The sequence below is a fragment of the Podarcis melisellensis genome (genome assembly GCF_964234715.1).
Source record: "Podarcis melisellensis genome assembly, chromosome: 6".
NCBI classification, from domain to species: Eukaryota; Metazoa; Chordata; class Lepidosauria; order Squamata; family Lacertidae; genus Podarcis; species Podarcis melisellensis.
The window spans coordinates 96,543,153-96,555,219 of NC_138538.1; the positions used below are offsets into that span (position 1 = coordinate 96,543,153).

At 43.0% G+C, this 12,067-nt stretch overlaps 1 protein-coding gene across 2 annotated transcripts in view; it reads left to right on the top strand.

Annotated features, from left to right (window-relative positions):
- The first annotated feature begins 6,560 nt into the window (after positions 1-6,560).
- Positions 6,561-12,067, top strand: part of LOC309371941 (P-selectin-like) — a 28,952-nt gene continuing 23,445 nt past the window's right edge. For both annotated transcript variants that reach the window (XM_081915075.1, XM_081915076.1), the window contains exons 1-3: positions 6,561-6,716; positions 9,521-9,593; positions 10,922-11,305. In XM_081915075.1, the coding sequence (XP_081771201.1) occupies positions 9,566-9,593; positions 10,922-11,305 (412 nt within the window). In that variant the 5' untranslated portion in view covers positions 6,561-6,716; positions 9,521-9,565. The remainder of the gene's footprint in view (positions 6,717-9,520; positions 9,594-10,921; positions 11,306-12,067) is intronic.

A 12,067-nucleotide genomic window follows, 5' to 3' on the forward strand; every position in this document is an offset into this window, starting at 1 on the left:
ACTGCCATCTTGTAGAGGATACTCTCCTGGAGATACAGTAATTTTTTTTAACGTTTTGGCCACTGTTGGCATTATTATATTACAATAATAAACTATAATGGATGGAATTCACCTTACCAGTCCCATCAGTGGTTGGAGGATGGATGGAGGCAAATGGATTGAAGTTGTATCCTGACAAGACAGAAGTACTGTTTCTGGAGAACAGAGGGTGGGCAGGTGTGGGGTCCTGAATGGAGTAACTGTGCCCTTGAAAGACCAGGTGCGTAGCCTGGGAGTCATTTTGGACTCACAACTGTCCATGGAGGTGGAAGTTAATTCTGTGTCTACCAGCTCCACCTGGTATGCAGGCTGAGACCCTACCTACCTGAGCCTTGTCTTGCCAGTACGGTACATGCTCTGGTTATCTTCTGCTTGGACAACTGCAACGCGCTCTCTGTGGCTACCTTTGAAGGTGACTCGGAAACTACAAGTAATTCAGAATGTGGTTGCCAGAATGGTGACTGGGACCGGCCACCAGGACCATGTAACATTAATCCTAAAAGATCTACACTGGCTCCAGGTAGGTTTCTGAGCACAATTCAAAGTGTTGGTGCTAACCTTTAAAGCCCTAAATGGCTCCAGCCCTGTATACCTGAAGGAGTGTCTCCACCTCCATCGTCCAGCACTGACACTGAGATCCAGCTCGAAGGTCCTTCTGGTGGTTCCCTCACTGAGAAAGGTGAGGTTATAGGGAACCAAGCAGCAGGCCTTTTGGGTAATCCCAGCAGATTTCAACTGGACAGTTTGTGATTTTTAACAGACATCTGAAGGCAGCCCTGTTCAGAGAAGTTTTTAGTGTGTGGTGTTGTATTGTGTTTTTACTATTTTTGTTGGGAGCCAGCCAGAGTGGGTAGGGCAACCCAATCAGATGAGTGGCATAACAACAACAAACAACAACAACAACCAACAACAACAACAACAAATGCAATGACTTCTGCTTGTGTCCCCCTCTCCTCCCCCCGGATCTGGAGCAGTCAGGAGAACCCCCAGAATGGTTCTTGGGGCAAGACCGGGGGTATCACTCTATCTGGCAAGCTGGAAGGCTTGCACAGATAGAAGAGTGCAATGTTGATTTCACCTTGTGTTGTACTAGTGTTTATTTAAACACGCCAAAAGTTACACCCCAAAGATATATGTTAAACCATATGGTGGCCATTTTGGAAAATGGTGTTGGCAAACTTACACCCCCCTACGCAGGATCCACCCTTTTTTAAAATTATTAAATTATGTCACCAATATTGCCTTCAGCAATGACTTACCTATCAAAGTCTGTTACAGGGACTAGAGGACTACAGATCCCAGACCTCCATCAGCCATTTTCCCCAAAAGTTTCCATTTGAAATTCCAGCAGCCATTAATAAATGAATAATCATATCCGTTTGGGGAATTTCAGCCTTCACATATCCAAATAAAGTAACAAGCAGGTCATAGGTTAAATTATATCCCGTCATTTCATTAATATTTTCCAAAACACTTTCCCAGAAAATGTGTGCTATATCTGTCCTCACATATCTGAACTTCCAAAATCTGTATTCTGCTCCTGGATATAATTATATACAATGCAATCTTTTATGTGTCAAATACTACCTAATTTTTTTCTTAGAGGTAGTATTCACTTATTAGTGAGTTAATAGCATGCCTCATCTAAAAATAAAGTAATATATATTAATCCACTAATATACACTATTAAATGTTTCAACATTACTGGCTTCTTTCCATATCTTAGTATTATCTAGTATAGTTTGGGACAGAGTTACTTGAAAGTCTACTTGATCCTGCCAATGGAAGCCAAGGAGGCGAAAAAACTTAATATGGAATCTAAATGGCCAAAATACTGTGAAATCTTAGAACAAGAGGGTGAAAAAGTGAAATTACAGAGTTATGAGAAACTGAAGTTTAAAGTACGAGATTGGCTCCATTATTATCAAATAATGGAGGTATATAAACAAGACAGGAAAATTGGCTTCCAGGTGGAGAGATCAAAACTAGAAACAGAATTGTTAGATTCCAATACTAAGAATTTGTCAAGAATGTATAATTTGTTGCTGAAATGGAATACACAAGAAGAAACAGTTAAATCAGCAATGATTAAGTGGGCACAAGACATTGGTCATAATATTATGTTTGCTGACTGGGAACAGTTATGGACCACCGGTATAAAGTTTACGGCAAGTAATGCCTTAAGAGAGAATATCATGAAAATGATTTACAGGTGGTACATGACCCCAGTCAAGCTTGCAAAAATTTATCACTTGCCCAATAACAAATGTTGGAAATGTAATGAAACTGAAGGTACCTTCTATCACCTTTGGTGGACATGCCCGAGGATTAAGGCCTTCTGGGAAATGATCTATAATGAAATGAAGAAGGTACTTAAATGTACCTTTCATAAGAAACCAGAGGCTTTTCTCCTGGGCATGGTCGGCCAATTGGTGTCAAAGAGAGATAGGACTTTTTTTATGTATGCTACTACAGCAGCAAGGGTACTTATAGCAAAGTATTGGAAGACACAAGAACTACCCACTCTGGAAGAATGGCAGACGAAGGTGATCAACTACATGGGGCTGGCCGAGATGACTGGCAGAATCCGTGACCAAGGAAAAGAGACGGTGGAGGAAGATTGGAAGAAATTTAAAGTTTATCTTAAGAATGATTATAAAATTAATGAGTGCTAAAATGTCGAGGTTAGAGAAAAAAGAGGATTACAGCTGTAAATGATTAGGTAAGAGAGAAGGGGGGAAAAGAGTAATTAGTTAAATTAAGTGAGGATTTGCTGAAAGAAATTTGGAAATAGGGATGCAGAAAGGAGAGGTATGGGGAAGTCGGAGAAGCAATGTTTACGAAAAGAAGGTTTTGAAATTATATCTGTGTGTGTTTATGTGTTTGTTTGTCTTTGTATAGTGTATTGTATTGTGTTTAATATGTGTTGGAAAATCAATAAAAATATTATATAAAAAAAGAAAGTCTACTTGATCCCATACAAAACTGCCCAGGAATTAAGATGTGCCTCAGAGGCCTTGCCTTCTATCAACTTGTGAAATCAACCCAGATGGTGAGCATGAGAGATAGGAACTTTCACGTGGTGGCTCCCAGATTGTGGAATTCTGTTTAGCTGTTTTATTAGGGAGGAATTCAGTGACAGATTGCTCTGTCAACACAAGTATTTCTGCTTGTCTGATAGAATGATCTGCACTCCCCTCCCCTCAGCGTTGCTCTTCCAAGGGTTCACCCAACCTCTTCCTTGAACCAGTTTGGAGGGCATGGGAGGAGTAGAGTTAGGGAAGGCTTGTATAATAGCATCAATAGAGGATGGGTGATCCCAGAGTCACGAAGGAAAGCAAAAATAACAAAAATGTTGGACCCCATGGGAAGCAGATATTAAATGCTCAATAGAAGCCTACAACTGGAAGAGAGTCTTTGGCAGAAGACAACATTTTAAGACTACCTTGGCAAAAGTAGAGACACATTTAAATTGGTGCACCATTTGTACTATAAATCCTGGAGATTTGACAGGATGAACTAGCAGTAGTCCTCCCAATGTTGGCATGTTTGGAATCCTATTACTTTTGTGATCAGAATGCCCCAAAGTCCAGACTTTCTGGATAGAGGATTTGGGGACAATTTCAGGCACTGTTTCTACTATCATTGCCCTGACCCAGTTCTAGCACTTTTGTCTAGTACGGAATGGGCAAGGCCATGAGGCCTTAAGAATGTCAGAGGCCATAAAGAGGCCAAAAGCTTCTACTAGGTTGCAAACTGAGTCAACAGAGTTGTTTTATTGGAGAAGTAGACACACCACAGTAGACTGGTTACCAAAAGTGAGTACTTAACTGAAAATGTGAGCATTATTTGTGCTTATCAGCAAATGAGCACTCACCCTCAGACCCCTGAAATAATGCAACCACTGGTTTTTATTGTTTAAATAAAGTTTATAAAGAGGAAGAAAGAGAAGGGATTAAACGAAGAATCTGCTAAAATGGGGAGCCCTGAAATAGCCGGCCATCAGTTCAGGTGAAGAGGCACAACTTGTACTGCTAAGGTAACTAGTTATATGGGAACATGTTTGTGCTGTTTTCTGGTTGTTTTTAATGCCCCTGATGGTCCTTATTGTAGCTTACTTGGAAACATGTAGTAACCATTATATATTTTCTCTCTTAATGTGCTTGGATTCAATCTGGCACAAGGCCTACTTACATTTCTGGACTCCTGGATTGAAAAGGAGCTTCCTCCTTTTGTTTGCTGGTGGACCTATCTATGGCGGGACGAGTGTTTTGGAAATGAGAGCTGAAGTGTGTGTTTCTTCTGTTGTCATTGGAACGAGCAGCGTAAATTTGGGGGGAGTGGATTAAATCAAAGACACATATAGGAAAAAGAAAAAGCCAGGAAGACTCATGTTTCATTCTAGCTGCTGTAGTAAACCTGACTGTAGATGACAGCAGAGCTCAGGTGACCAAATACTTCTCCACAGAAAACAGTTCGCTCCACCTTGAGAGCAAATGCATCAGAGAAATATATGACTCTCCAAATATGCAGTGGACTTGCACCAGGGACAGCTCGCCAGCTCATTCCACTGCCCCTCCCCAAAATTGTTTAGGGCATGCATCTCCGTGTTAATAAATGTGCCATGGTAAACATCCATGCAACCCAGCTGCTGTGTATAAATGTGGTGTGTTTTGTTTTAGACTTGGTTTAATACAGCCACATATTTGGTGTCCAGGCTGGAGAGACTCCAGGAGGTGGGTTCCTTGGGCCTTCTTTTGTAGCATATGACATCATACCCTCCAAGTGTCATGACTCTCCAGGGACAGTCCTGGAATTAAAAAAGCCACCCTGGCTTCTGAGTTCTTCCCAGAATGTCCCCATTTCCTCTGTAAGTGCTGCCACCACTGAGCTCAGGGAGGAGGAGGAGCTGGTGCTGGTCCCAAGTGGCAGCGGCGACTGCGGCTGCGAGGGAGCACCCTGTTGCCTCGCCACGCTCTCTCCACAGCTGTTGTTGCTGAGCAGCTCATAGCAGCCGCTGGAGGGCAGCAGGTGAGTAGGAGGCAGAGGGCAGGCCTGCCCTGGGCAGGAAGAAAAGGAGAGAGCAAGGAGGCTTGATTTCTTTCTTTTTTTAATGCTTTATGCCTCCATGCCTAACATTTCCCCTTTCAAAAATTTATTTATTGGTGTGTTCTTTTCCTTTTTATAAGTCTACCAAAGAATAAAATAAAAATGGAATTAAGAGGTTTTCTCTGGACACTGGAGGGTGTTTGTGCTGTGTTCCACTGGTATAGTGCTGGTGGCACTCACCCTCCTGTGGGACCAGTATTAAGGTGGCAGAAAAAATACAGCTTGCAGCACAAAAGGGAGCAGACAAAATTGTCTGAAGCAATGCAGGCACATGTATCTTTGCATGCGCCATTTAAAGCAGTGCTTTTTTTTAACGCACTAGTACGCTGCACCGCCATCTCTCCCCCCCCCAATCTTGCCACCACTGTCTCTTGCCCGCCCACCCACTCCCTCCCCACCTGCACCTTTGCCGCTTCCTCTGCCACTTCCCATGGCTGCAGGCACGGCCTCCTGGAGGCGCTTTGCACTACCCTTACAATTGCCAAATTGCCTTCCAAGAAGGTGCCTGACTATTGTAAAAAGGTCCCACCAGAACACAGGACATGGATGGTCTAAACCACTGACCCTAGGGCTTGCCGATCAGAAGGTCAAATCCCCGCAACGGGTTGAGCTCCCATTGTTCAGTCCCAGCTCCTGCCAACCTAGCAGTTTGAAAGCATGTCAAAGTGCAAATAGATAAATAGGTACCGTTCCGGCGGGAAGGTAAACGCCGCTTCCGTGCACTGCTCTGGTTTTGCCAGAAGTGGCTTAGTTATGCTGGCCACATGACCCAGAAAAACTGTCTGCAGACAAACATCGGCTCCCTCAGCCAGTAAAGCAAGATGAGTGCTGCAACCGTAGAGTCGTTTGCTATTGGACTTAATTATCAGGGGTCCCTTTACCTTTTTACCCACCAGAACAGAGGCACTTTGGCATGACCTATTTACAATTATCAGGCACCTTCCTGGAAGGCGATATGGCGATTGTAAAAACGGTCACAACAAAGCACCTCTGGGAGGCCATGCCTACAGCCACAGGAAGCAGCAGCAGCAATGCTGGAGGAAGCAGCAAAAGTGTGAGTGGCTGGGTGGGCAAGTGGCAGTGGGGTGGTGGTAGAGGCATGGTTGTGTAGCAGCACCTATTTTTCTTGGGGGCACCTATTTCAACACATATATTTCACCCCAAATCTGATTTTGGATGGTGCCCACTCTACTAGCAAGAAGTACATTTGCTTTTTTTGGGGGGGATTCAATCTTGCCACCTGAAATAGATGCCCCTTACTACTTCCAGTTTCTTGCTGCTTCTGCTGCGGCGCTACTATTTTTGTTGCCGTATCCCAGCATCCAAGAAGGGCACTGCTACATGCCCAAACCAACAGCTGACAAGGAGTTAACGCATGTGGTTGTGACAGGACAGCACAGTGAAAGCAGGCAATAGGAAAAGGATGCAATCAGCTTCAGTCTGCTTTAGAGGAAGTGTTCGCCTGGCACAAGAAGGCTGCGGGGAGGAAGGAGGTGTTTAATCCTCATGCCTATCCACATACGAAGGAGCACAGAAAGGAGAAACCAGAAGGGTCAGCATTAAACGTGGTAGGTGCAGTTTCTTCATGGATATGGGGCAAATCCATAGAATTGAGGAATAAGGGACAGCTGAGTATGCTCTGAGCTTCCTCTGTAGATTACCTCTATCTTTGGTGTAGTAATGGAACACAAAAGTGTTGGGGAGAGTGGCTTCTCCACTGGTGACCATGACCTCAAGGCAAAAGGAACCCCCCCCCCCCCGGAAGCGTGCCTACAACTAGTCTCTTATAGGCAGGGTGATTGGGTGCAGAAGTGAATGTGGAAAAAAATGTGAAAAACTCAGAAACTGTGAATGGGGCTGGGAGCTGTGAAGCCCCCAAGTCCAAACAAGGAAAATTGGGGGAAGGTTGGGGGTGGGGGGGTGGGGAATTGAATGAACAGTGAATGAACATTGTTCACAATAATAATGTTGCTTCAGCATGCCAAAGCCCTCGGAGCAGAAATTGTGGGACTATGATTTAGAAGTCTAGTGCTGTACATACAATTCAGGGATCACGTCCACAAATGAAGAACCCGATGGGGAAGTTGCAAAAGTTGTAATTCAGTTTACTAAATCTAATGATTTGCTTGGCATAATTACGACAAGGTAAACTCCTTATTATTTTATTTAGCATATACTGAATTCCTTTTTTGTTATTCCTTATACATACTTTATTTCAATGGATTTAATCTGTTTTTTACTTTTTTGATGACCTGTTGCCATGTATGCCAGTTTTCTCCTGTATTGAAAATTCCAGTAAAAATATAGTGTGGTGTTTTTTAATACAAAGGTTGTTCTTCAGAAAAACTGCATTCAAATAATACACTACTACAGTATAAAGGTCACAGCTAAATTGCTTTAAAAGGAGTTGGCCAGTTTATTTATGCCTAATTTGGGTGTCAAATTTTAATAGGACAGCCTGATTTTTACTGGATTAAGTGCATAGAATATACAGTTTGTGGAAATGACATGCCAGAACCAATTCTGATTTAAGTTAAACAAGGAAAAACCTATTGAGATTTTATTAGCAACAATTAAAATTACATGCAAATGGCTAATTTTGTCTATGTTTTAGTATGCAGTTGCAGCTGAAGCCATCATCTAAAAATCTTACATTATGATTTGTATGAATAAAAGAAATTATGTACGGTATATTACTTCATATAGTAAAGGTAATGGGACCCCTGACCATTAGGTCCAGTCATGGCCGACTCTGGGGTTGTGGTGCTCATCTCACTTTATTGGCTGAGGGAGCTGGCGTACAGCTTCCTGGTCATGTGGCCAGCATGACTAAGCCACTTCTGGCGAACCAGAGCAGTGCATGGAAACGCCATTTACCTTCCCGCTGGAGTGGTACCTATTTATCTACTTGCAATTTGACATGCTTTCGAACTGCTAGGTTGGCAGGAGCAGGGACCGAGCAACGGGAGGTCACCCCATCGCAGGGATTTGAACTGCCAATCTTCTGATCGGCAAGCCCTAGGCTCTGTGGTTTAACCCACAGCGTCCCTATTCACTTCATATTCATATATATAAGAAATATTTTTTGGGTATGAGCTGATGGTAAAGTCCCCTTCATAAGTCCCACTGAAACACATAGAATCCATGCTCATACATTTCCCATTGAATTGGACAGTAACCAAGTTGTATATAGCAGCCCTGCTTCAGATAGTACATTAATTAATTAATTAATTAATTAGTCGCTTTATCTTGCCCAGGGCAACCCAAAGTGACTTACAACCAAGCCAGCAGTTCCAAATCCACATACACAGGCAACCCGAAAGGCCAGGTGAGGTCACAGTCCAAAAAGGCAGGTTCCAGGAACAGTCTAAAGGCAACAGAAGAGACGAGATGCAATAATGGTCTGAGGTCAAATCCAAGGCAATCAAAGCACCAACTAACCAACATAGCAGTTGACTGGTAGAAGAAAAGGAACTGAAGGCTTTTGGCCATGTGCCCCAGAGCCTCAGCCTGACCACAGCGGGAGGCCATCTGGGCTGCCTGAGCTTGGCCTACTTGTGTGGAGTAGCACAGGGGACCTCGCTCTTCAAGCAGGCACTCTGGCACCTGGCATCTGACTGCTTCTGTGCCTTTACGAGTGAATGCTCTCTTGGGTTTGGGGTAAGCTCAATCCAGAAATAGTACCTCAGGTTAAGAACTTTGCTTCAGGATGAGAACAGAAATTGTGCTCCGGCAGCGCGGCAGCAGCAGGAGGCCCCATTAGCTAAAGTGGTGCTTCAGGTTAAGAACAGTTTCAGGTTAAGAATGGACCTCCAGAACGAATTAACCCGAGGTACCACTGTATTGTACTCTTTATCCAAAAATGGTGTTTTTCTTGACAGAAAGTTACTTTGGCTGCTCTGTTGCTCTGTAACTCTATGATCACTCCTTGCAAAGAAACATCAGCGCCAGCAGCATTCACAGCACTTGTTTCTGGTCATCAGGCACAGGGGCAACATTGAGAGAGAAACACATAAAAGTATAAATTTTTATGTAATTGTATGTTGTATAAATTATAAAATAAATAAATAAAAAATGTTCTATTTACATATGGAACATTTAAATAGCCCCTGTTGACAGGGGTGGGGGGGCAGGAAGGGGCCGGAGTTGGAAAAGGTTGAGGAGAACTGCCTTAATCCTTTGCATCAGCAAAGCCCTCCTGAGCCACAGTAGCACCTCACAGACTTTCAAAAGCATCTGCACAGCACAGTTGCTAATATAGTTTGAGCCTTGAAAGGCAATTTTGGCTGGATTGTATAAGGAGGCTTATGAATTTGCATTTAAAGTTGTATGCACGTTGTCACTTTAACAGCAAATCTGTATCCTCAAACAGGGTGTAACCAGCAGAAGATTGTGGTCTACAGGAACAGATGACCACATGCTGCTGTTTACTATCATTAGTTGTGGTAAGTATTTATGAAATTTTACTGGGGAAAAAATGTCATTTTGCTATTGCTTTGACCTTGCCAAGGAAGGATATGAAGCAACGCTGGGGATGGGAAGAGTTGTGCAAGCAGAAATATGTTTGAGGCTGCTTGGATTCTGCTGTTCTCACCATTCCAAATGGAAACTAGAATGCTTCATTGGCAATCCCATTAAAACAAGTGCCCTGTAAGACCACGCCAAGAAGAATCTCCTGGTATAGTCACAACAGGAAAATATTGCAGGTGGCACAAAACCGTAAGAAGTTCCAATCTAGCCCATGTAAACCCTTTTGAAGAAAATACTTATTGACTAATGTAATTTTGCTAAGTTCTTTGTCCAAAGCAGTTCTTAATGGGGTTTCCAGGAGAAAAGATTAACAATTCCCTCCACCAGTAGAAGGTCCTTGTTACACTCCAAATATGTCTCTCCTACTAGGCTAGCTGCTCCCTCCTTCAATTGCACCTCTTTAATTTCTGTTTGATTTTCAACTGTTAGGATCAGTTCAAAAGTGCCACCTCTTCCTTTTGAGCATGGAGTCTGTTCTGCAGAATGCCTTGTCCTCTGTGGCTGCTAATTTTAAGTTATCTAGTGCTTCTATTTTTTTTTCTTTTTTCCAATTTTTTCTAATTGTTTTTACAATATTAACGACAAACAAAAACACAAAACGAACAAACATATCAAACATAAATCATAGCCTTATTGAAAATAACAGTTATTAACTTTGTAAAGCGACTTCCTCGTTTCCCCTTAGTTGAATTTCATTGCAGATCCTTATAACGGTTTTCCAAAACCCAATTTTTATACACTTTAAATTGAACATTAAGATCTTTAAATCTTCTCCTTATGGTATTAAACACATTATTTTATCAAAACAAAAAAAATTCCTTCCAGTAGCACCTTAAAGACCAACTAAGTTAGTTCTTGGTATGAGCTTTCGTGTGCATGCACACTTCTTCAGATACACATTTTATCAGTTAACATGAATACAATCCTAAGCCCATTAAGTATCTGGAAGCTATTTCCAATTAGTTTAACTTAACAGATTTAACTAAATAATCATTAAATTTCTTCCATTCTTCGTGGTGTTCCTCCTCTTTCTGGTCGCGGACTCTTCCGGTTATGTCTGCTAGCTCCAAAAAGTCCATCATTTTCATCTGCCATTCTTCTACTGTTGGTAGACCTTGGGGCTTCCACTTTTTATCTAGTGCTTCTAATAAGAACAGGGCAGCTGTATTGATCACCATTTGTGTGCTCAGGATGCTTGTCTGCAATTGCAGCCTTTTTCTAATGCTCCTTGTTGCTCTGGCAGGGATATTTTCTTCTGTGGGTGCCTGGACTTACCACTATGGGCAGATGCCCCCGAGCAACTGGGACATGGCAAGAAGATATTGCCAGCAGCACTATACTGACCTGGTAGCAATCCAAAACAAAGAAGAAATTGCCTATCTCAATGCTACCATTCCATACTACCGCACGTACTACTGGATTGGGATCCGGAAGATGAAGAATGTTTGGACCTGGGTTGGAACGGGCAAGATCCTGACAAAGGAAGCAGAAAACTGGGCTTCTCGGGAACCCAACAACAGACGGTCTGGAGAGGACTGTGTTGAGATATACATTAAAAGGCCTGTGGAATCTGGAAAATGGAATGATGAACGTTGTACTAACAAAAAACGGCCACTGTGCTACCAAGGTAATGAAAGCACCCCGTATTGTGTCATAGCTGTGGAATACCAACAGCTAGGAATGGAAGGTTCTCTTAGGACTCAGCTAGATTGGTAAAGAAAAAGTGATTTATATGCATTTATATGGCACTGTAGGGACATAGGGACGCGGGTGGCGCTGTGGGTAAAACCTCAGCGCCTAGGACTTGCCGATCGCATGGTCGGCGGTTCGAATCCCCGCGGCGGGGTGCGCTCCCGTCGTTCGGTCCCAGCACCTGCCAACCTAGCAGTTTGAAAGCACTCCTAAGTGCAAGTAGCTAAATAGGGACCGCTTACCAGCGGGAAGGTAAACGGCGTTCCGTGTGCTGCGCTGGATCGCCAGATGCAGCTTGTCACGCTGGCGACGTGACCCGGAAGTGTCTGCGGACAGCGCTGGCTCCCGGCCTCTAGAGTGAGATGAGCGCACAACCCTAGAGTCTGGCAAGACTGGCCCGTACGGGCAGGGGTACCTTTACCTGTACCTATATGGCACTGTGGAGTCCTGTTTTTCCCTTCCAGATTTCCCTGTTTAAATTTACAACATGTTTAACTGAAACACTTATTTGATGTGTCTAGATCCATCAGTTCCTCATTTTTCCAATCTAATATTCAGTTCTCCACATTTTGCAGCTATTTTTGAGACTCCTCATGAAAATTCACCAGCATTTCAGTGAGAATTTCTCATAATACTGTAAACACATTTTTACATGCAGTTTTTATAAGTAGTTTTAACATATGTACACATTTCTGCA